The sequence below is a fragment of the Musca autumnalis genome, unplaced genomic scaffold (genome assembly GCF_047663935.1).
Source record: "Musca autumnalis isolate F117 unplaced genomic scaffold, ASM4766393v1 scaffold_3, whole genome shotgun sequence".
Classification (NCBI taxonomy): Eukaryota; Metazoa; Arthropoda; class Insecta; order Diptera; family Muscidae; genus Musca; species Musca autumnalis.
In genome coordinates, this window is record NW_027411866.1 from 79160087 (window position 1) to 79186526 (window position 26440).

The window sequence follows — 26440 nt, forward strand, 5'->3', positions numbered from 1 at the left end:
ACACTAAAGTAATTTCATTGAAAAAAATTCATGAAATTATACCTTTCTATTTCGAGTTCCATAGTCCCGGTCCACACTAGAGTGATTTCAATGAAATAATTTCGAGAAATTAATCGTTCTTAGATCGAGTTCCCCACTACAGCAATTAAATAAAACTAATTTAGTATGTCCCCGTCCACACTAGAGTGGTTTACGACAAAATTTCATAAAATTATGAGTTCTTAGATCGACTTTTATACTAAAGCCAATTTATGAAATTGCTGTAGTGGGGAACTCGATCTAAGAACACCTAATTTCATTTATGTCATGGTACAATAATACAGGTAGCATTATCATGCCAGCTGATGGTAACATAATGTGTCAATTGCATTGAATTGATGTCAAATTTTGACATCTTATGTTGCCAACAATTGCCGATGCGGCTATTTGTACCATGATTTATGTCTTTCATGGTACAAATACATTATTGTACCATGATGTCTTTGCACAGTGTAATCAATCACAATAGTTATTTCAAACAGCTGTATATTTTTGTTTTGCTCTGCTGATTAATATTTGTTATCAGTTCAAATTGGATACCAACTTTTGCCGACATCGAAAAGATCAAGTTCCTCCCATAAATACTGGCTCCACTATATATAATTTAATAATTTAAATATATTTTAATAATTATGTTCTCTTATCTGCAGAGCCAGAGAAGAGTAAATTTGCAATTACTTCAGGAATCATCTTGTCAGCAATTGGAACTCTTATTGGACAAGCTTGAAGGAACAAAAGCAATCATATTGGATGATGTCTTATTGGGACCACTGGGATTGGTGGCACCACCCAGCCTATTCTCAGAGCGTGGTATCAAGTTACTAAAGCTAGAGAAGGAAACACGTATGCCCAAAGACTATGTAAACATCATTTATTTGGTGAGGCCTCTGGTCAACATAATGGATGATATTGCAGGACAGGTCCTCAAAAACTCCGACAAGAATCGTGTATTCCACTTGTTTTTTGTACCAAGGCGATCATGTTTGTGTGAAAAACATTTGGAACAAAAAGGAGTCTACGGTAGTTTTGGCATGGTGGAAGAACTTTCATGGAATTTTTATCCCATAGATAATGATGTGATTTCCATGGAGAATTTAATGGCATTTAAGGATGTGGCTATAGATGGTGATCCAACAGCATTGTATCAAGCCGCTGTGGGATTGGTGCAATTGCAGAGGATTTATGGACGTATACCAAAAATCTATGGCAAAGGTACCATGGCTCAAGGTGTCTGGGATAGAGCAAAAAAACTTGGGGCCGAAGAGAAGTTGCTGTCCACCGGCGAAAAAGGAACAATAGATCAAATTATTTTATTGGACCGCCAAATCGATCTGCTCAGTGCCTTTGCAACCCAACTCACCTATGAGGGATTGATTGATGAATTCTATGGTGTAAAACAAAATCAATTAACATTACCAGCTGAGTTATTTGCCAAAAGCAATGAACGAGATGGTTCACCGGCGCACATGACATCGGATAAGAAAACAATTATACTCAATTCGGGAGAGACTTTATACCCCGAACTGCGCAACAAGAACTTTAATGAAATCGGAAAAATATTATCTCGCAGTGCGAGAGATATAAGTGCTGCCATGAATGCCAGTTCCCAAGAGAATTCTGTTCAAGAAATGAAAAGGCTGGTGGATAAGTTACCAGCTCTACTAGCTCAAAAGCAGTCGGTGGCAAATCACACCACAATAGCTGAAAACATACGCAAACGATTGGATGCATTTGAGTTCACAGATGATTTGGCGGCAGAGCAGGAGTTTATGATGTGTGAAGATATTGACAAACCAAGTTCTTATATTGAGGATTTGATGGCCAAAAAGGCAGATTTGAAAAATGTTCTACGTCTGATGTGTATACAATGTGCTGCGGCATCGGGATTTAAGGAAAAGGTATGTATGTTGGGATGAAGAAAAACTCCATTGAAATAAGTATTCAATTTCGTCTAGGTTTTGACTTACTACAAACGAGAACTGGCCCATGTTTATGGCATAGAGGTCTTGCTCAAAATAAGTAATTTGGAAAAGGCAGGAGTTCTTTATACACAATCAGAGTCTAGGGCCTATGCTGTTCTAAGGAAAGTAAGTGATGACAAGAAGTAAACCACCTAATCACCAATTTATATCAATTCTTTTACAGACTTTAAATTTGACTGTCGATGATGTCATCGAAGTAAATCCAAAAGATATCAGCTATGTTCATAGCTTTTATGCACCCCTAATAGCACGCATTGTTGAACAATCTCTAAAACCACTGGGATGGCAATCGTTAAAGAGCCAAATTAACAATTTACCTGGACCAACTTTTGAAGATTTCCAAGCTCCGCTAATTGGCATTGGTGGCCGACATTCTTCGACTCCTAGTGAAGGTTCCTCCTTAAACATTCCACGTGTGGTATTGGTATTCATTGTGGGCGGTTGTACATTTGCCGAAATAGCAGCACTACGTTTCCTTGCCCAAGATGAAGATAATAATGTTGAATTCGTTGTAGCCACCACAAAGATAATTACCAAAAATACATTTTTAGAAAGTTTATTAGGATGAGAATTCTTTTTTTAGATTTACAATGAAGTGCTAATATAAGTTTATAATAAAAAATGCATTAAGAACAATATATACGCGAATATATTATAAATGTAAATACATAATATATATTTATGTAAACGTCTTTGAAAATATTATCTTTTATTGTAGCCAACTAAGAGTTTGCATACAAATGAGCAGTTCGATGCATTCAACCTCGACTTTTGGCAGAAATCACGCAAGATCTCTACAAGAGGGTACATCTGCTGGAAGGGGAAAAAAGTTGTTCTTGGTGACTCCAGCGATCATCACGATATTTAATTTAGTATCACTCTCTCCATTAAGTTTCAACGACAGAAAGACAAAACTCACGGGAAGTTTACATTCATGATCGGGCTGTATAAGACCTAACTATCCATTCGGGGCATTCAGATTGGCTGAAACTCAGCTGATGAGAGAATTGAATTGAGTATTGGGATATACTTACGTGCTTGTTCTTGAGCACCTGTGCTCTAAATGGTTGGAAAATCTTAACCAGTGCAGCCAATGCAACATCGAAGCAGCTTTAATGTACAATGAAGAGATTGTCTGGTTCTAAAATGGATAAAAATCTCCCTGCTATAGCCTATTGAACGTCCATCTTCGCAGAACAGGGCCAAGCGAGCAGTTATCTGGAGATGCAAGCATCTCAAAACAGATCTGCAACCTATCTCTTTCACATCCAGTGAATTTGAGATAGTAACCTCCAAAGTCCTTTGTCCAGATGACATCTCAGTTATGTTGAAGAAGCACGGTGCAACAGGCTGGGCTACCACCTGATCTGTGGCTACATCCCATCGAAGCAGCCACTTTTCTGGAACTGGAGATAGACCCAGAGCCAGATTAAACAGAGGAACGAACAAATAAACATAACAAAAACACTGTTACAACAACAACAACCACCTGATAGAGTTATTCAGTCCGATTATAAATGTTCACTTGTGGGAGATTTCTCACTTTAATTATCTCGGCCTATTGTAAATGAGCAGGGAGAAGTCATATAATAGGTCGAGATAATTAAAGTCGTAGGCCACAGACCGGCCTATTGCGTGACAGTGAATTATGAGGAGAATAGTTTCATATTTCTCACATGGAAGAACTGCTCTAAGTTAGATACATATGTATACATTTTTCCTGTTATTCCTCTGGAGAGCATAGGGCTTCCACAAAGCATTGCTTTGTTCAGTTTCGTTAATCATTTGGAATTCTAGCTAAGTAGATGATTGGTCTACTCTAACTAGGGATGGGACTGACATCTATTGTTTTCTAGTCTCCTTACATTTGCGCAGTGGTTGATGTCCTTGGTAATCTAGTGTTGCCATTTTCCTCTGGGGGCACTATTTCCTGCCATTCATATTTGGCATATCCTCTTGTGTTGATGTCGAGGTTGGTTTTAGGATGTCCGGCGGCTTCGGATGGATTTCATCTGGAGGGGATGTATGCATATTCTTATAAATATTCGAAAACCACTTTGAAAGAATATTCCTCATCCGCTGGGATTCTAATCTGAAACCCTTCGCTTGGTAGTCTGGAATACTTATCCACTGCACTACGCCACCCCGTAGTACATAGCGATGTAGATATATAGCCGTCTGGAGGGGTGGAATTTCAGAAAGGTAGAGGTTAATCAGTGGAGACAGTTGTAAGTTTCCCAGAAAATTGTCGAATTAAGTAGGTCCACCCTTTGATGCTATCCCCATAAATCGGTACCTCCCAATATTCGGTATATTTAGGGTTCTAGCAGTAATAATCAATCAAAATAGCTATATTTTCCAAATTTTATATTGAGGACCACATTTTGACGTATCCTTCATATAACTGAACCGCACAATGTCTCTTCTACGTATTTAAAAAACTGAAATGTATCACCTGCACATTTGAAAAAATGACAAAAACATCCTGAAAAGTATCCTTAGTATTTTGGGAACAAGTTCCAAAGATGCAGCTGATATTTTGAAAATATGTAGAATAATTAGACTACTACCGATCTTAAAAAAAATATTCGTTGGGGGAAAGAGGGGGGTGGGGGGAACATAACTAAACCTTTCCATGAAATTTAATTATATTGAAGAAATTACATTACAAATCCAATCCAAATCCAAAAAATTAACAAACACAAAACTGAATAAAAATTAAGATAATACATTGTTTTTCAATATTCGAATTAATTTTGGTCAACATACGAGTTCATTTAGTTTGATATTAACATTTTACTTTTACCTAACTTTTGCACTCCTGTGTTTCCAAGTGTACAACATATCCGGGTGCAGATGTTCCAACAGACCACAATCTATTGGTCTCAAAACTGCGCCTCAAACTCGCGCTTATACGGAAAAAGAAATCCCAGCCAAAAATCGATATCGGAAAACTTAGCGATCCTACCATAAAAAACGAACTGCAACATCAAATCAACGGAGAATTAGAAAACAATCAAGGAAGACAATCAGGATCTACTGTGGAACAACCTAAAAACCACTATAAACACAGTAACTAAAAGCATCCTAGGAAATCGATCAATGGCAAGAACTGAAGACTGGATAAGAGACGAAATTCGAGAACTTCGGGAAGAAAGAAGTAGACATAAAAATAAAAATTATGAAAGGTACTGGGAAATAAACAAAGAAATAAGATCGGCAATCCGCGCAGCAAAAAATGACCAACTAAATAGAAAATGTCAAGAAATTGAATTTCTACAGTCCATATGGGAAAAACGCAGTTTGGGTTTAAGGAAGGGATGGGTACCCGAGAAGCTCTATTCTGTTTACAAATCTTAGTCCAGAAATGCAGAGAAGCCCAAAAGATGTTTTCATCTGCTTCATCGATTATGAGAAAGCCTTCCATACGGTTAACCATGATAAATTAATGGACATTTTGACATCTATCGGAGTACAAGGAAAAGAATTACGATGTATTAAAAATTTGTATTGAAACCAAAAAGCACGAATCGACGTCAATGGTGAACAAAGTGAAGAAATTATTATTTCAAAAGGAGTTAGATAGGGATGCATACTGTCCCCATTACTATTCAACGTGTACTCGGAAAAAATATTTCAAGAAACGCTAGATGGAGGAACTATTGGAATAAAAATAAATGGACATATTGTGAATAATATAAGATATGCAGACGACACCACACTACTGGCTGAGAGCATATCAGGTCTACAGAAACTTATAGAAAAATTGGCACTCACAAGTGAAAAGTATGGGTTAAAAATTAATATGAAAAAAACTAAATACATGATCGTAAGCAGAAAAAACGACCATCGCAACGTGAAGCTTACTATTAAGGAAACCGAAATCGAGAGGGTACACACATTTAAATATCTGGGAATACTAATAAATGACCGTTGGGACTACTCAAAAGAAATTAACAGCCGAATAGAAATAGCGAGAGATGCCTTTTTTAAACACAAAAAAGTATTAACAAGTCACGACATAAATGTGACAACAAAAATAAGGTGTATCAAGTGCTATGTTTGGTCAGTCCTCTTATATGCTTCCGAAGTCTGGACACTTAAAATGTCCGATGAAAGAAAATTGGCAGCCTTTGAAATGTGGACATTCCGACGATTACTGAAAATACCCTGGACTTCAAAAATATCAAATGAAGAAGTACTTTGAAGGATGAATGTGAACCGACAGCTCATCTCAACAATAAAAAGCGTAAAGTCTCATACCTTGGACACATATGTACTTAGAAATAACAAATACAAGATTCTACAAACAATCCTTAAGGCAAAAATAGACGGAAAGCGCGGGAGAGGTAGAAAACAAACAACCTGGCTCAAAAATATCCAGACATGGACTAGCTATTATATTATATATTATATGTATCATTGAAATATTATTGTACGATCACCAATATCCGAATAACGGATGAGTAAATGAAGAAGAAGAACTTTTGCACAGAATTTACCTCGAAATCCAACCTGTTAAAATTTCTCTTTTTTGATGCTTTTCTCAAAGAGTACAGTAAGAAGTAATTTATTGTAGAGAACATGTTAGGAGTAGATATGAACAAATTCGGTGCCAAAAATTTGACTTTCTCTACATGTGGTGTCGTAAGACACGCCGTTAGGACTCGGCGATAAAAATCAGGTCCTATATAAAAAAAATCATCAATTGCAAACTTTAAGCTATTCTGATGCAACCTATATGAATGCCCGATATTATTGTTTGAGTAAATTCTAGTTATGATAATACAAATTAACTTCTGGTTCAATTCTACTAATTGTTCCGTATTAGTTCCAAAGATTATAAGAATAATTGTTCCACAAACATCCCATAAGGGACAAGGGAGACTTCTCCCATATCAATGAGTGCACCCCGATTCTTATCAGCTCAATTATATGGGACCTACAGTTTATCGCGGAGTCCGAACGGCGTGTCCTTCGGCACCACTTGTAGAGAAGTTTTACATGGCTGAAATACTCATTATTGAGGGGTATTTTGCCACCATTGAAAATTTGATGTTGCCTAGCCGGGCAATCGAGCCCACGACCTTCTGCGTGCAAGGCGGGTGTGCATACTATTGCACCACGGTGGCTTCTATTCTAATTGTCGAAAAATCCGAAAGGTGAAAACACAGTCAGCGTTTTGACTCGTCTTTTCTTGGAGATTCTTAATCATTCATCAATCCCCAACTAATTTTTTGGTTTCCGACAAAAAACAGTACAAATAAAATGCTTATAATTTCGGAAATCAACGAAATTTGTTGGTAAGTTAGCTACCAAAATAAAGTTGCCGCCAAGTCCTACCGATGTCAACAGTGCTGTCAACTTTTAATGTTTTTTTTTGCGTATTCATTTTACCGATATTTCTTCTATCCCTAAGCATGGTAGAACAAATATAAGGTAAAGTTAATACTACAACAAATACAACTCGAACAACAACCACAAAGGAATTTGTTTTTGTTTGTAACAGTTGTATTTCTAAACAAAACAAGGAAATGTCTATAAATTATTGGAATTTAAAAAACTAATAATTTTTCACATTTGGTTGAATATTTTGGAAAACATGAATGAAAATTCGTTACATTTTCAATTTTTCAGCCCTATTCTGAACGCATGGGAGTTGGGAATTTTTTCCCATTCCCGCATTTTCGTATTCTGAACAAAATTTTGTGGGAGTTTTTTTCCCATTTCCCATCTCCCCTCATTCTGAATGAAGTTCGAATTGGGAATTTGTTCCCATGGGAAAAAAGTATACATTCTCTATCTTGAATTGTGGGAGAATTTTGTGTCTTTTTGTGGGAAAAATCTCCCCAGCAAACAGTGTGGGAGTTTGAAAAAAAAATTTCAAGAAATTTCATATTTTTATGAAATTTCATATTTTAAGACATCTACACGACAAAATTATTGCAAATATTTATAATCGCCATGTGTTTGCTTAATAAAAGCATACAAAATGTGCTGTAAAATATGTCATTAGTAGACTTCGGATTTTGCATATTCTTATATGATACAAAAACCTGCAAGAATCTAACATGTTTTACACCGATAAAAAATGTTCCTTTATGTTATCGAACAAAGCAAAAAAAGTAGTAAAAATTAGTAGATTTTTGCAGTTCTGGAACAGACCATATGTATTGAAATACGAGAAAAAGAGTCATGGTTGATTCTATTAACGCAGAACAACAAGTAAAAACAAATCAATTTCAAAAGAATTTTTGGCAATAATTATTAAAATATATTGGAAAATAACCATAATATATACAATCTTTACAACTTTTATTTATTTTCGTAATATAACTTTCGGGTTTTTTAAATCAGACGACCAACGTTCTATTGAAAACGTGTTAGTCTCCTCAACGACACGACAAAGATCACAGGCGTACATACATATATGCCAAATTTTTGCAATGCTATCGCATTTTCCAAAATGCCTTTTCTTGAATAGGATCGTTATTTTTGAACGTAGAAGCTTGAAATTTTGCAAGGGCATGTGTTTTAGTTTTAGATTCAATCACAAACGTATTTTATTATTATTATTATTTTTTTTTTTTTTGAGATACGTCTTCGGATTTTTATGGTGACGATATGTAATAACAAGCAAAAATATGTAATAATCGAGAAAAATATCCGAACTTATCTTTTTGAATTTTTTTAAAAATATGCAAAATTAAAATTCGTTACAAACTTAAAAAGTTCCTATTACTTTTTACATAAAAATTATGTTTGCCTACTAATTAAAAAATGCTTACACCAATTCGCACAATCTGAAGAAAATGTGCTTATTAGAACAACATCACACATCGTTGACTCCATTCACTTAAAAAATCCATAAATCAATGCACGGTTGTTGAATTAAGTAAGTTGTGCTTTTGCTAATCTAATTCAAAAACCGCGAATTCAATGCAAATAGGCATTTTGTATTACAAAACAAAATTACAGCCCCCTAAAAGTATGCTATCATAATTTGGTGTAACTAATTTCGAATTTCGAAAATTCAATTCCCATGATTTGATGTTCCCACGTCGTTGAGAATATGGAAAACGTGGGAATGGGAAATTTCGCTCCCATGGGAAACAGTTCCCATGGGAATGTTCAGAATAGGGCTGTTTATGTTTCCACATCATTCCACTAAATGCATAAATTCTCGCAGAAAGTAGAATTCTTGCAGAAAAGTTTGGAGTCGCTGGAAATTCATAGAAAAAGGAGAAGTTGTTTCAATGTTTTGTTTTAGAAATCAAAGAAGCACATGTTTATTAGGGCTTTATTTTTTTAAATTTTAACAAAATACCTCACATATTAACAAACGTTGTATCGCCTCTACAAGCGGTGATTTACTGCGCGGCTTATCATTCGAACTTGGAGGAGGTTACATATCATTGATATGAAGAAGTCTTTCTGGGAAATTGTTTTTTCCGAATGATATATTTTTTTTCTCAAAAAATATATGTCCCTAATGTGCATCGAAATAGAAATATATGTATAAAATGTCATATGAAATTTGACACTAACGTTACAACCCAGTTCAATCAGCTGTGTATTGCTGCTACCTTTTCTTATTCTACCATGATCCCTAAGTAATAATGCTCCTGAAAAAAAACGTAAATATTTGAAATATTTTTATAACGCGTTTATTTTTTTGTTATTTTTTTATTTAACTTAAAAATAAATTATTTTATAATAATTTGCGTTAATTATTAAATATTATTGTTATTATTATATGTATATATTAATTATTTAATTATCATATTATTATATATGTATATGCATGTATATTATATTATTTATGTATTATTATAACCGTTCTTCTTAATCCTCCTCCATAAGCGATCCTAATATAAATGGTTTTTTTTTTCTCTCTTTTATTTGATATCTCGCAAAAAATTTGGGAGAATCTTACTGTTGTTGCGGATTTATATTTTTTAATATTAATTATTTTTTTATTATTTTAGATTATCAAAAAACGTTTTCCCGTTGTTGTTTTTTTTTTCTCTGTTATTGACAAATTGGGTATTGGTGTATGTGTGTGTGAGCGTTGGGAGGAATTTTGTGTATAATGTATGTATAATAACTATGGTGAGGGGGTGGTGTATGGATGGTGTTGGTGGCAATGGCGGTGTTTGACGGTGATTCTAGTTATGATAAAAAATGTGTGTTTTCGTTTGTTTTCCTTTTGTGGCAATGTTTAATGTGTACGAGTGCATAGGGAGGAGTGAAGTTTGAGTGAATAATGGAGAGGTGAGTGAGAGTTCCATAAGTTTAAATTTAGTTTACAAAACATCATCACATCATCATCGTCGTCGTTTGCATCCATTACTATTCATTCATACTACTTTTGAATCTTAAATGATATTACATTGATTAATAAGCGGCATTATTACTCTGTTTCATAATTATTGTTGTTGGTGTTGTTGCTGCTGCTGCAACATTGGTTGGTTGGTTGTTTGTTTTGTGTTTCAAGTTTTTGCATCCAGTTTATTATCGTCTTTAACATGTTGACTCTGCTGTTGCTGTTGCTTCTTGTTCTTGTTGCTATTCGTTTGTTGTTTTTTGTTGTTACATTCATCATCATTCATAATGCGAAAATGTTTTGTTAAATTTGTGGGTGTTGTTGTTGTTGTCGATGATGCTGTAGCTGAGGCTGCTGACACTGAAACTAAGTTGCTTGTTGCTATTGTTGTTATTGTGGGGGTGTAGTTAATGGATGTTCTTGTAGTTGTTGTTATATTACTAGCAATAATTACATTATCTTTATTTAAAATATTATTATGATGAAATCCATTTGTATTATTAACATTTCTATGCTATAGGGAGCCAGCCGGAAAACTTGTTGAACTATTACTATGCGCTAAACTAATCATTGAACCCGATAGACTACCCTCTTCATCAGGGTATGCCTCCCGCGATCCTTCGGCAACCTGCATAGCGCTGTAAAAAGAAGTAGAAAACATAATATTTTTATTATATAATTTGAAAAAGCCTTGAAAATCAAAGTGCAATATTTGAGAAGACTTTTTTATAGTCTATCAATGTTGACCTTCGTGAGAGCAAACCAAGATCACATTAAGTTCAGAGTATCGTACTTAAATCACCCATTACATTTTCCTTTTGCAGGTTTAACCGAGTCTTTTGTAGTAGCCGACACCACACATCAAGCGTTTTTTGTGTCAGTTTAGTTTTTTTTCTGTATATCCTGCGATGCCCGCTCCGGATTTATTGTAGTTCGTCTCGGAAGAAAACTCCAGATCAGATAGTTTTGTTACATCTGCATCCACCAAATTCAAATTTCGGTATAATGCAATAGGTTTTGGTAGTAAGTGTCCCCGACTTCCCACATCAACAGCTGTGGTTCCAAATGGGCGTGATGAGCTTCATCGAACCTCAGAGTCAGGGAGCTGACACCGGAAGTTATCAGTTTAGCCAGTTAACAACCCGAACAAGTGGCTAAATCATCTGAACTTTTGGAAAATTGGAGCCGAAACAAGTATATTGTGGGCAACTGCTAAGTCACTCTGGAACCCTGGGAATATGATGAAATAATAAAGTGGCGTAAAACGGCCAGCTGATAAATTTCAATCTGACAAATTCGTTGTTATTGTGAATTAATTGTATGAAAACGTAAACAAACTTTTTGACAGCTTGATGTTGTTGTACTCTTATGTGACCAGTTAAATAGACCTTGCCCGGGAAAAAGAATATAGGACCCCAGTCACGTTTGGCGACATTGCGCTGACTTATCCGAAGAGGTGTGCAAGTCATTTTTATCGACAGTTTGTCGAGCACCCTGGGAGTCACAGGTTGAAAAGAGTACTGCGTCGCATTAGATCTCTTCCTGACGAGGAGGAACCACCACAATTTACAATGGATGATGTTGCAAATGCCATTAGGGAGGCTAAATCATCCTACTGGAATCTCCATTGTAACTATGGAACAGCTTGATGAACCAACCGGGAGTTGAGTATCTCACCAATGTTCTCAACCTGTCATTATCCACTCACATCGTGTCCGAAGTCTGGAAAATGGGCTACTAAAGCCGGGCAAGGATGCCAGCGTGAATCGTACAGACAGATTTCGCTTTTGTCAACCGTAATAAGTGTCAGAAATAGTTATCCAGTTGCCGATCATCGGCATGGTTTCCGTAAACAACACAGTACAACAGCGCTGCACGCCATGTCCAGCCATATCAGTTGAGGACTCAACCAGAGAAAGCCGTGTGATAGAACAGTGATGGTGGCGCTTGATACTGTCAAGCACTCCACGCTGTATAAGGACATTGAGCAGAAAACCTTCCGGCCAAGTTTGAAACGTTGGATAATCAAAGGTAACTGTTTAACTAACCTCTACCTTTCTGAAATTCATGATCTGGATTGAGAGGTGCAAAGGTATAAGTGAGAACCTCTTGATTTACGAGCTTATCATGACAGGCAGGCTTGAATATCATTCACACTGATGCAGTTGCGCAGTCAGCCACATAGGTGAATAACATATTGGGCCCGAATAGATGGCAACCCAACACATGTCCTGCATGTGGTTTTGGGACCGCACAATACGCTGCATTTGTTTAGCTGCCCAGCTAACCCCACTTACTTGTTTCCAGATATTTTATGGGTGCAGCCAGAACATGTTGCAGAATTATTTAAACTAGACACAGACGAACCAGAACCAGATATTTGAATGAAATATTTTAACGAACATATTAGCGTTGCTACAACAACAGCAGATGATGCTGCTAATGCCATCATAAACGCTCAATTATCTAAAGCTTGAACCCCGAGGAAATTTCCATGGCAATGGTAAAACAGAACCAAGAGTCAAGAATCATATCGAAATCTGGAAAAGGGGCAGGGTGGTTACGCAACTGACACCAGGCAGAGAGGATGCCAGGAAAAGTGAATTATATAGACCAAAATCCAATTTAATCCTCCACAGCATCATAAATAGCTATCCAGTTGCCGATCATCAGAATGGATGTCGCCATCTTCACATACACCACAGAATAGGTTGTGCCATTCGAACCGCGAAGCGCCATTTCATCAGCTATTTGATTTCCTTAATTATTGCAATGAATCGCGGCCCAATACAAAGTGTTTCGGCCAGGTTTCCAAGGCGTTCTTGCAGTCCAAAACAGCCGCAGTCTAGATAGAGTGGGGAGTGGGTAATTTAAGGGGTTATGGCCACTTATTGAACAAGAAAAATGACATTTTTCATGAATTTTTTACAAGAAATCTACCGACTTTTTTCAGAAGATTTTGTTGTCATCTGACAAATCACACCTTGAGCTACTTTTGGATTTTTTTTTTTTTGAAAATATTGCACAGTTGACAAATGGCCGCCAACGAAACACTGTTTTTACTAAAGCAGTTTGCGGTGCCCACTGTAGCTCGAAAACGAATAAACCGATCAGCTTTTGCGGGATCATTAAGAACCTAATAATCCTGTGCTTAAGCGAAACGGAATTCAAAAATATCGATTTTTAAGAAAATTGTGAACTGTTAAAGTCAAAATTTCGATTTTAACTAAAAAATTGATAGATTTTTTTCGAAATAAAGCCACCAAAAAATGTTTTTAAAAAAGTCTCTCTCTTAAGAACAAGCTTTTTATATGTACAACCATCCCACAAAAACATATGAAGATCGGATCATCCGTTTTCGAGCTGCAGTGGGCACCGCATTCCAAAATGCGATTTTGAGAAAACCGCGTTTCAAACTTCGAGGTTACATAAAAATCACAATGAAATTTCTCTTCCTAACGCTCATATCTCAGCTAATTTTTGTCCGATCGACTCGAAATTTGTCAACATATTCTATTCTAACTGTACTTGAAAATGAGCCAATAAAAAAAATTCGATTTTAAAGTGGCCATAACCCCTTAACTGTTCTAAAGGCTCTAAGACTAAATTGTGGTGTATGATACATACAACCGTTAGAATCTTCTCTTGTCCCAATATCTTAATAATAAATTTGTCGAGTTGTAATAAAAAAATACATTATAAATACCTGAAACCTAAAGTGATTGATTCTTCATCGAAAGCATCAATTTCTTTTACATGTTTCTCGTGCATTAATCGCAATCTTTCGGCACGTTCTTGATTGAATTGTAGTAATTCGGCTTCCATCTGTAAACAAGTGGGGAACAATTATTACCTATGCATTGTAAAGGACGAAAAGGGTCATAACTCCCAAAACCAACTTACCTTACTCTCTAAAACACTGCGACGGACTGCCACACGATTTTCCAATTCTCTGCGCTCTCGATCACGTTGCTCTTGAGCTTGTTTCTTGTTCTTATTTTGATAGGCAGTTAAGACATCTAATTCATATTCCAACATTTCGTTGGTACGTTGGCACTCGATCACTTGACTTTCATCTAGTTTATAACTTTGACTTTGGAACATATCAGCAATACTTTGTTCATACTAAAAAAGGCAAGAAATTAAAGTTAATAACTGGACGACGTCACCCATGAAATTCAAATATCTAATGCTAATCAGTCTTATTCTGAATGTAAACTCCTCGTCAGTTTTGTCTCTTTGTCGTTTCAACTTAAAGGAAAGATTGATAAAACCCACGGGAGTTTACGTTCTGAATAAGGCTGATTAGAATTTGTTAAATGCGTATTTATTTCAATAGTTTTAATCTCTTTCCAATTGCTTGGTTACCTGTTCGCCAAGTAGCGTTAATTTACGATGTTTTTCTTCTTTTAATTGTTTAATGACTTCTTTTTGTTGCTCCTTTGGCGTCGTTTGCAATATCTGGGCTTTATAGCGTTTATATTGTTTAGTTTGCGTTTTACACGTCTCTCGGAATTGTTTACGTATTTGCAATTCTTTTTGCTGTTTGGTGTGGTATGTTGTAGGGAGGGAGGAAAAAAAATAACAAATGCAGTAAACACAACAACATCCAGTTTGATTTGGAAACGGAAGATGTGGGCCAATTTAACTTACCTTTAGACTCTTAGGATGTTGCCTAATTTCCAGAGCGTGTTTACGCAGTAAATCTTTTTTAACTCGCTCCATATAATCTTTTTGATTTTGCAATTCAGTATCGTGTTGTTTATTAATCTAAGAATGAAAGTTTTAGCGATAAAGAGGGGACATAACATTATTATGCATATTAATGTGGATATGTAGTGAGAGAATATTACTTGTTCTTCACGCAGCTGATGAACACTCTTTTGTTGGCGATACTCCAATTCCTGTGTCTTCTCATGATGCTTCAGTAACATGCCATGGGCCTGTTCCAACTGATGTTGCTTCTTGGACAATTCCTATAAAAGAAGAAAAACACAAAGGGTATTATTACGTGTGGTGGTGGGCTATAACACCAATCATCCATCTTACGTCTCTTAATAGCTGATCTTCCAGCTCGTGCAGCATAATTAAACGCCTTCGTTTAAATTTACGCATTTCCAACTCTATGTACTTCTTTTGTAGCGACAACAGACGTTGCTCTTCTTGGGCCTCAGCTTGTTTGAGGTTGTCCTTTTGTGATTGCAATGTTAAATCCCTCTGACGCTTCGGTGTCGATTCGTCCATTGACAATTCCCGTTTCCATCGTTCTTTGTTGGCTTTGTAATCCTTCTTGCGTTGCATATCATAGGTTTTGCGATCACATTCCTGTTTCAGGGTAATCTCCTTGTGTAATTTCTTTTCGGCAGCATTTGTTTGCTTCATGCGTCTTTCCAAATCTTGTTGATGTTTGGCCTGGAACAATATTTTCACATTGTTGAAAGATGTTTTCAAACTTACAACAATGACTTTGCAACTCACCTCTAGTCTTTCTAATTCCCTTGTGAAATTATGCAACAGATTGTCATATTCCTTATCCAGGGCATTTTTATGCGCTTCCATTTCCACTTTGCATTTCTCTTCGAGTTTGAGAAGTGCAGCTTGATGTTCACGACGCATTCGCTTGTATCCAGACATTTGCTCATGCATCTCTTCCTGCAAATAGTTACAAAATAAATTTCCAAAAACAAATTTACCATAAAACGTCATCATAAATTTAACAACAAAAACTTTTTTGAAATAAAGCAAAAGAATCTCTAAAGGAAATGTGCTTCCATACTACATACTATGATTTGAAAGTGAACATAATTATGGTTGGGTGAAGTTGTTGGTGCATTTCTTTGTTGGTCTGTTCTGTGTGCAGGGTAGGATAAAATGTTTTCTATAACATTAAATGTGGTATGCCGCTAACAATTTTTTAACTACTCTCAACTTATTCTCAGTTCCTTCTCTTTTTACCAAATGCCTAAGACAATATCTATGTGTCTCATGTGCGTAATGGCGGAATCAAATAACCTAATCAAATATGCGCCAAGATGATGAACCGAAGAATTATGGATTTTTGGTAAAAATGTTAAGCATGGTTTGAAATGAATTGGAAACTGATTCAACAAGGTTTTTAGCAACATTATAAAAGGGTATTTAATGGGCTATCGTCGTCTAACCAGGCAATCGAGCAAAGTAGGTTCACATCTATCAGGAACTGGAATTGCTTAGAAGATCCTAAACATAAATATCATCGGTCCTGCAGTGCGTCTATACAACTCTGGCCGAAACATAAATTCATTGCAGCCTTCCTGTCCGGGGCAAATGATATCGGATGTTTATATTGTAGGAGTAAAATGAATTGGCGTTTTTTTTTTTTTGCTAAATTTATCGGTGATTGAAATTCTGTGGGCAGCATGGCACTGTAAGCGGTCTGAATGTTTTTCCATTGCATTGAACTTGTATTGGAAATTCACAACGGGCATCTTAACGTTGTTAAAGACTAAGTTGTCAAGTCCTTGACATGGCGGACCTCCATTCCCTCACTAAATCAATGACGCATGGATCAGATTTAAAAAAAAAAATCAAAGCAACAAAAATCCCATACCCAATTACGACAACATTTCTGGTTGATGGGAAGGGGGTTAGCCACCGATAAACCTGATGCAACGTGTCTCTTCAACTCTGGGGATCTCTTGGAATCTCAGTTTGCTGGGGTTAGAGAAGTAACATCTAACATAGAGTAATCTCTAAATGATGTCTGCTCCTCTGCACTCTCCGGATCCTTTGGATCCCCCGTGAACCAAACCCGGATTGGGGTAGCTCCCCTAAAATAAACAAATACGGCGGCAAGTGTTCTTGGGATCACAAGTCATGTCACGTCGAGAACAAGCGATTGTGATCCCACTGTTTTCGGTTGATACCTTGGTACCTACGGCTTCCGAATGTCTCCAACCTTCACCCAAGAAGACAATGGTTTCTCGGGTGGTCAACATATCGACCTCCTATGAAGCTGCCCTTGTCCCGAAAGCCAAAGTTCATGCGACTGTAGTCGTCTATAAACTGGCCTCGGCCTCAGTAGAAATAACTAATCCCTTGAAACCAGGTCCGTCAAAAACACAGTCTGATCATTCATCGGCCGAAATCGATAGTACTAGCATTCCGAGGCAGGACGCTACTGAGAATGAAACCCCGACCGAAGTTTTGGCCGAAAATGTTCCTATCAACTAGCTGTGAAAATCTGTTGGAGAAGAAGGCTTATCGTAGGTCGATGCACTACCTCAGAAAATACATCATCCATAACGATGGTAGAGTGTAAATTAATCAGGATCGATCTCAAGGTGTTGAGCAAGTTCGACAGAACATACCAAACCTGTCAAGATAAATCTTGGCCTTAATAAGCTCCCTCTCATTCAATGTATTATATATATAAAATTGTCCTAGTTGGTGTAATCCCCATTGTTCCACATATGCTTAAATATTCATTGGGATTTCTGGCGTATTTTTGTTTTATATTTTTGGTGCAGGTATGCCCAGCAGCAGACTACAGCTTCATATTTTAGAACCCATCAATAATTGGGATCCGTTAGCCATTCTGTTACCCATTACAAAGTAATGTAAACAAAAATAACTACTTATATTACTCCTTACTAAGTTATGAGTACGGTGGCACAGAGCATGTGTGTCCGACTATAAATCCTAGGGTTGTGTGTTCAACGCTCACGGTCGGCACGCGAGCTTTTTGTTGACAAAACATGGTGCACATGTTATCGTTTAAACAACCCTTTATGTACGTACGCGTGGCCGAGTGTGTAGTGTGTTCGGCTACAAATCAGAAGTTCACATGATCAAATGCAGCAGAGAGAGAAATAGAATAAAATAAAAAGTAAAAAAAGAAATTATGAAGTGTGTTGAAATTGTAGACAAATTCCACCTCAACTGTTCTAAAAATATAATTTATTCTAGCTTATTTTTAAACTTCTAATGGCCATAGCATAACCATTTATGCTAGTGGTCATAGAATAAGTAGTAACTCAGTGCGACATGCCCTTGTTAATATAATGGGTTAGTACAGAGCCCATATTCATGTAAGAGAGAGAAAGAGCATATTCATGCTCTGAGACACAATTTGCATTGCAACTTGCACATAACAAAAAACCGTTGTTTACAAGCAATCAGCTGTTTCGTAAATGCAAAAACGGTCGTCTGTCTTGTGGCACAATTGTGCCATGGTCTGCCTGGGTAAAATTAAATGCAGTTCTTAATGCAAATTAACGCTGCCGTCTGTCTAGGGTATTAGACCAGGAAGACCAATTAATTGTAATAATGAGATATCTTTATATTCTTAAATATGATATACAACAGACTAGTTTTACTATGTTGTAAATTGTTCTCAGTAAAGCTGAGTTATACTTAAAAAGGATTAGAATAGAGAATTTAGAATTAATAAAAGTGGAATTAAACAATTATATATATGTATATATAAAAACACTGTAAAAACAAACTTGTCACTTGAACAAATTACATAGAAAGAAAGTGAGTTGTGCGATTTCATATGGTAATAAATCGAATCACCCAAAAGGATAATGACAATATGGAGGAGTGTACACATTAATATGAATATGTTTTGGAATACCACACACCCAAATGTATATATGCAACCCAATAGGGAATACAGAGTTCTTTTTGAAATGAAATGAGAATGTATGCGAAGAATGTATTGGATAATCTTAAGTATCGAAAAAACAACAAAAAGACAAACAAACATATTGTTTTTAAACGTTCTTGTTTATCTCTTCCAAACGCATTCACAATATTTTAACTAAGTTTACTAATACAGCTGAGAACGGTTATAAAGAATAGATTTGAGCAATATGGTTTTGATTTTTGGACAAATTGGACACCAATTGGATTATAACCGTATTCAACTGATTTATTCTATATATTGAACACAACGAACGAACGAAGTAACAAATGAGAGAAATAACTAATGCAATGAACGGAAATTTCTATATATAGCAGTGACAGTTGGGACGGGATATATTAAATGAATGAGAAGAGAATACAAAAATAATTATTTATAAAAAAAGGTTAGCATGTACAATTACTTAGTGTGTGTGTTTTCACATTTCATTTCAAAAATAAATCCAATTGTTTATTGTCTGCAAGAAATAGTAGTAGTGGTCATTGTTTTTTGGTTTCGTTTCATTTTTTGGTTGTTTAAAGATGCCTAATTATTTGTAAAAGTGGTTGGTGGTAACGTTTACATTCGTGTTTGGTTCTGTTATTAGAATTCGTTCTACGATATCGTACAATTACTACTGTCTCCGCACAAGGTTGGACACAGAACATAGTTTTCCTATGGCAAAATAAAATACAATAATACGCATAGAGAGAAATGAGAAAAAATATATAGAGAATAGGACCATAGTTTTGTTTTGATCTTTTTTATAAGAAAAAAGGATAAGGGATGACATACAAAAAATATGGAAATGTCTAAGACGAAACATACAAGAGTACATAGTACATAAATACATATACATTGTTCATATATTAATGGAAACACATTTATATGATCGGAAATCAAATTTAATTTGATGTAGACACCCCAGTATTTAAGAAATTATTTGAAAATGCTGTAGATAACCTATAATGCGAGCATCCTTTAGCTATGAAAGAAAATATAATGTGTTGATGTCCTAACCTGCAACCATAACTATTACATATGATTAAAGAGAAGAATTGACAGGAAAAGCTTCTTTTGACGGCCATTTTAAAACTTAATCGGCAATTCTAGTGATAAATGAAATACTTAAGGAATTTGTAAACTACTAGCTGGATGCATTGCATGTATGGTCGTCGCGAAAAAAAAGATATCGAATATACATAAACTAAATAGAGCGACATCAATTCGAATCATAGGTGCCAGGACTCACATGTTGCTCTCACTGTGAAACTGGATCTGCACACTCAGGTACTCGCAGTGTAGGTACTGTTACCCAGGAGTTTAGTTCGACTCAAGGAGCGATGCTACGGGGAATAAAACTACTACCGAACTAGGAGGAAAACAGTGATTATATATCACCACAAATGAACTTCGAGGCAATAAATGTACACATACCTTCATTTCAATATTGAAGGAAATGAAAAACCTGACGAACTGGCGCATCGCATATCGGAGCCGATGAGCCACTTCATACGGCTGGTAGAACAAAGCTATTTAGATAAGGCTAGCCAGATTTGGAACAACGAAGAGTTTTCGCGAAAGAAGTCCGACCTGCAATTAGCAGTCACAATAACCCAGCAAAATGTTCGATGCCAAAGATGCCATTCAGTCATGGGTGCAAGTGATCTGGCATGTCATCTTTTTAGCATCTTCATCGATAAATTTTATATGAGCGTGGACCCCAAAAGACGATACTCATTTTTGGATTCAAAGCATGTCATTTACACCAATGCTTTGACATGTCATTTTCACCAATGCTTTGACATGTCATTTCAACCAATGCTTTAGCATGTCATTTTCACCAACAACGAAGACGCAAGGTTCCCAAGGCAATATAGTCAGTCCTCTCCGAATGAAGAGTTTTCGCGGAAGAAGTCCGACCTGCAATTAGCAGTCACAATAACCCAGCAAAATGTTCGATGCCAAAGATGCCATTCAGTCATGGGTGCAAGTGATCTGGCATGTCATCTTTTTAGCATCTTCATCGATAAATTTTATATGAGCGTGGACCCCAAAAGACGAGACTCATTTTTGATCCAAAGCATGTCATTTACACCAATGCTTTGACATGTCATTTTCACCAATGCTTTGGCATGTCATTTCAACCAATGCTTTAGCATGTCATTTTCACCAACCCTTTGCAATGACATTATCATTACGACGAGAGTTTTAACGTTGGTTGTGATTTCGAGTCTCCAACAACATCAAGCCTATTGTAAATAATTAATTTTATATAAAGTGTGTCTGCGTACTCGATAATTTGTAATAATTATTACAAATTATTACTGAATGTTGTTTTTTACACATACATATGTTCAGTAAAAGAGAATGAATTGAGAAACTAGTTTTGAAATTTTATTACTGAGAACTTATAATTTTTAAATGGTTTTATTTAGCTCACCCTGTTTGTTTTATTATTTATTCTTGGGTCAAATTTAGTAATTCAAATTTCACCCTCTTCCTGTCAACCGATTAATCTGAAATTTTGTATACACTTTGGATTTTGGTGACAATACAATTATGTTTATTCATTATCATTATAAATTCAAGATGGCCGCCGCTACAAAATGGCGGATAATTTATGTTTTATTAATCCCATAAATATGGGTATCAAATGAAAGGGCTCAACAAGCAGAATACAATATACTATAAAAAATTGAAATCCAAGATGGCGGCCGCTACAAAATGGCGGATAACGTAGGTTTTATCAATCCCATCAGTATGGGTATCAAATGAAAGTGCTCAACCAGTAGAATACAATGTACTATATAAAATTAAAATCCAAGATGGCGGCCTCTACAAAATGGCGGATAGCTTAGGTTTTATCAATCCCATCAACATGGGTATCAAATGAAAGGTCTCAACAAGTAGAATACAATTTACAATGCAAAATTGAAATATAAGATGGCCGCCGCTACCAAATGGCTGATAACAATTTTTTTATCAATCCCACCAATATGGGTATCAAATAAAAGGGCTTGACAAGAAGAATACAGTGCACTATACAGTACATCTTATACACCCGAAAGTCATACAGTTTCCAGCTAAGTACAATTACGGAACGGCTGAAAGAAGAATGTTGCCTTTAATACTATCATGGGCTTCTACAATACATAAAATGCAGGGCAGCACTGTGGATCACGCAGTCGTATACTTAGGTGCGAAACTGTTTGAAGAAGGTCAAGACTACGTGGCTCTTAGTAGAGTAAGATCTTTGCAGGGACTACGTATAGAGGTGTTGGACTGCAATAAACTAACGGGCAAGAAACCTTGCAATAATGAAGCACTAAATGAATTAAACAGAATGCGAAATAAAAACTAAAAACTAGAAAATAAAAATAGGTAAAAAACTTTTTAAGTTAAACGGTTTTATGTTAAACATACATTGCAATGTTTAAGATAAATGTACTAAAAACCAAAAAATAATAAAATAGATACAGTCGTGGGAATTATAAACATATGCATAGACTAGACCAAAATAAAACCGTGGGGCACGTCAATTGTCTACAAATTATGGACTTAATGTGCGATAGAAGAATCGTTTAATTCGTCGTTAGGCAGTTGGCCCGCAGACGGTGAGGAAATTACTTACTATTTTCTTGCTCATGGAAATTCCAATAGTTATACACTACATGTAAATAAAAGAGATGTTTCAACTAGTTTATCGTTGGACATTCACACTGCTGACTGGCGAGGAATCGTTTCACTGCTCGTAGTTTGTCTGTAATCGACAAAGTAATACTCGCTCACCACTATGAAACCCTAAAACTCGCTTATAATCGAGCTTGCTAGCTTGTTTGCACATTCTTTCCCTACTTATCACACGTCCATCGCTGTCGGTTGAACAACTGCCTAATTATAGTGTAACATTACAAAACGAACATTTTAATCAACGATTGTAGACAATTGACGTGCCCCACGGTTTTATTTTGGTCTAGTCTATGCATATGTTTATAATTCCCACGACTGTATCTATTTTATTATTTTTTGGTTTTTAGTACATTTATCTTAAACATTGCAATGTATGTTTAACATAAAACCGTTTAACTTAAAAAGTTTTTTTTACCTATTTTTATTACTGAAGGAATTTTGTTCAGTAACATTTTGTAGCTTTAGGCAGTTGTCAAAAGTTTAAAATATTCAAATATCATAATCGTAAATTTTAATCAAATTGAAAATTTTTACTGAATGTTGTCTTTTTACTTTTTTAATTTTTTCCTTTGAAAAAGTATAAAATGCTTTACTCTCTAAAAAGAAGTTACTGAGTAATATTTACTGAGAAAGTACAAGGACAAACCTATATTTAGAAAAATGTGTATAGATAAAAACACAAAATTCATCTCTATTGGTCGATGGGTTCAAATGCTGATGAAAAGATCGGATCATTCACGAGTTACTTTGCATGGGTTCAAATGCTGATGAAAAGATCGGATCTTTCACGAAGTCGTTTGAACCAATGCAGAGATGCCATGAAATCACGTCATCGCATGGAACCCCTTCCTTCAAATTTTGCTGGGAAATAACACTGTGCGACAAAAAAATGACAAGGAAAACTGTGTTGTAGAATATGAAAGTAGAGCTATAGATATGAGATACGTGTATCGGGGTTTTTAACGTTTACATCGAAAAGTAACCAAAGTAGGCGGGGCAAGTTCCGCCCATTTCTAGTTTTTTTTTTCAAAATATTCGAGTTAAGATATATCATGTTATAGTTATAGATTTCTTTTATTCAGAGACGCATAGTGAAATTTTTTTGGAACATTTCTTCTTTTACCATATCCCCAAAAAGTGAAGGATTTTGTTACATTTTGATCCATTATGGAATTATGTAAAATTAACAGTCCAAAATTAAAACAAATAATTTCATTCTAAAATATATAAAACTGTTATCTAATTTTCTTAAGCAAATAGTTTACCTAGGTATATGATTTATTCTAAAACTCATAGGGAAATTTTATGTAGATTTTTTTTTTTTTTTAAATTTAACATAAATATTCCCCACATCTGTTGTATCCTTTATTATCTATATCGATATCCCTATCTGTTATACTTGTATTTACTGTCATCAATGTTTGTCATTATACACTCATTTATCAATGCCTTTTTTATTGTATACCGTATTCTTAGGCTTTACATAAATGCCATTGTTCTATATTAACTTCCTTCTTGTTTCAACTGTCTTTCGAGTTACACGTATTTAATCCCTTTGTTAATTTGTAATGTTTTAGTAATAAAGTTTTTATGTTAGTAATTATCCAGTTCGCGTTTTATTAATTATTGACATGGGCAGACACAACAATTGGCGACGAGGATAAACAGTGCATCATAAATCAATTCAATTTACAAAAAGAAAAAAAAATGGAGAACGATCAATTGCAAAAATTGCTGGAGGCCATAACCTCTATGACGGCCGCATTAGCACAACAGCAATCTACAACAAGTACAAGCGTCAATATAATTTCAAATTTTGAGCCATTCAATCCTAAAGTGGAAACGTTCCAGACATATAAAGAAAGACTGGAAATACATCTTCAGTTAAAAAACGTTTTTGGCGATAAAGAGCTATGTGCCAAGCTACTCTTACAATATATTGGCACGGAAAATTACTCTATAATTTCAACATTGGCCGCGCCAAAAACTGTATCTGAGCTTAAATACGAAGATATCATCGATCTGCTTGATCAACATTTTAGTCAAAAAAAGAATATTCTTGTAGAGCAACACAGATTTTTATCTGAAGTGCAAAATGAAAACCAATCGATTGCCGAATTTGTGACAACATTACAAAAAAGAGCCGCTACGTGCGAGTTTGTGTGTGTGTGTAAGAAGTCAGTGTCTGATCTGTTTTCCAGAGCACAGTTCATTAGAGGTCTACGTGACAACAACATTCGTGAACAATTATTACAAAAGCCGGACGAATCATTTGGACAAATTGTGGAAAAGGCGAAAGTGCTTGAAGCGGCAAAAATAAACAACGATGAAATTGCAAATACTTCAACAGGTGATGTACATCATATTCGCCAAACGTCAACTGGTTATCAAAGGAATGGTAACCGATATCAAAATAATCGATTATCGATATCAAATAATTCTAAAGTCAATTATCGTGATCTGGGTATTGAAGGATTGTGTTTACGTTGTGGTAAGAGTAACCACACGTCAAAAGAATGCAACATAAACAAAAACAAATTGCGCTGTGTCATATGCAAAAAGGTAGGACATGTTAAAGATGTGTGTATAACGTCAAGAATAAAACAAAAACAACAAGCATACCAAACATCTTACATAGAATCTTGCTCATCCGACGAAGAAGATGTAAACAAAATTATTGACATATACAGCAAAACAGTGGTAGCGTCTCCAGAAATTAAAAAATTTTATACAGTAGTGCAGATAAATGGACGCAAGCAATCCTTCGAGGTCGATTCTGGTGCCGGGTATACTCTAATTCCAGTCAACGAGTTTGAAAAATTACAATTAAAAACACCAATAGAAAAATCAACAATTGCTTTCCGTTCATATACTGGTGATATTTTTGTGCCAATTGGTGTGGTAAAAGTGCAAGTGTCATACAAAGGTAAACAATCAAATGAGGAAATGTATGTAGTACCAGAAAAGCACACACCATTATTGGGCAGAGTGTGGATAAGGCACTTAAAAATCGATTTAAACGAATTGGACCGAAATGGATGTGAGGTAAACAATTGCAGATCTATAAATACAAACCATTCTGTTTCGGAATTAATAAAAAAGTATGCAGACATATTCGAACAGAAAGTGGGGTGCATACCAAATCTGATTTGTTCTCTTAAATTACAGGAAGGTGCAAAACCAATTTTCATAAGGGAAAGACAAGTTCCTTTTGCTCTACGGGAGAAAGTTGAAAAAGAACTCGATTCTATGGAACGTGACGGTATAATTACAAAAGTAAATACAAGTAACTGGGGCTCCCCTCTCGTGGTAATTCCAAAGCCTGATGGTAATGTACGATTGTGTGTGGACTACAAGATCGCTGTTAACCCACAACTTGAACCGGCGCATTACCCTATCAAAAGGATTGATGAAATTTTTAATTCTTTAAAACATTCGAAATATTTTTGTAAACTGGATCTTTATAAAGCTTATCTTCATGTTGCAGTTGATGAAGAGAGCAAGGAGGTGCAAACCATATCAACCCACCGAGGTACATACAAAATGAATAGACTGTCGTTTGGCATCAAAACCGCCCCGAGCGAATTTAATCGAATTTTGGATCAACTATTACAAGGTCTTGAAGGTACAATTTCATATTTCGATGACATTATTGTGCATGCCTCAACTATAAGCGAATGTCAACAACGTCTTAACAAGTGCTTTGATAGACTTCAAAAATATCAACTTCACCTC

General features: G+C 35.7%; 2 protein-coding genes across 11 annotated transcripts in view; one reads left to right on the plus strand and one right to left on the minus strand.

Annotated features, from left to right (window-relative positions):
• Positions 1 to 546: 546 nt before the first annotated feature.
• car (vacuolar protein sorting-associated protein 33A) lies at positions 547 to 2721 on the plus strand. The gene is made up of 3 exons (XM_073972065.1): positions 547 to 1937; positions 1995 to 2126; positions 2185 to 2721. Exons 1-3 carry the CDS (start codon positions 672 to 674, stop codon positions 2587 to 2589), a joined length of 1803 nt encoding a protein of 600 aa, XP_073828166.1. The 5' UTR covers positions 547 to 671; the 3' UTR covers positions 2590 to 2721.
• A 7497-nt stretch (positions 2722 to 10218) lies between these two features.
• Positions 10219 to 26440, minus strand: part of Tao (Serine/threonine-protein kinase Tao) — a 56745-nt gene continuing 40523 nt past the window's right edge. For all 10 annotated transcript variants that reach the window (XM_073972042.1, XM_073972039.1, XM_073972038.1 and 7 more), the window contains 8 exons: positions 15826 to 15999; positions 15397 to 15759; positions 15201 to 15323; positions 15001 to 15117; positions 14716 to 14889; positions 14251 to 14472; positions 14054 to 14172; positions 10219 to 10985 (listed from right to left, as the gene is read on the minus strand). In XM_073972042.1, the coding sequence (XP_073828143.1) occupies positions 10862 to 10985; positions 14054 to 14172; positions 14251 to 14472; positions 14716 to 14889; positions 15001 to 15117; positions 15201 to 15323; positions 15397 to 15759; positions 15826 to 15999 (1416 nt within the window). In that variant the 3' untranslated portion in view covers positions 10219 to 10861. The remainder of the gene's footprint in view (positions 10986 to 14053; positions 14173 to 14250; positions 14473 to 14715; positions 14890 to 15000; positions 15118 to 15200; positions 15324 to 15396; positions 15760 to 15825; positions 16000 to 26440) is intronic.

Excerpts from the sequence above, each read along its gene's own strand:
- car (XM_073972065.1), top strand. The coding sequence starts at position 672 with ATGTTCTCTTATCTGCAGAGCCAGAGAAGAGTAAATTTGCAATTACTT. Across the intron at positions 1,938-1,994 it reads CATCGGGATTTAAGGAAAAG|GTTTTGACTTACTACAAACG; the intron begins GTATGTATGTTG and ends AATTTCGTCTAG. Across the intron at positions 2,127-2,184 it reads CCTATGCTGTTCTAAGGAAA|ACTTTAAATTTGACTGTCGA; the intron begins GTAAGTGATGAC and ends ATTCTTTTACAG.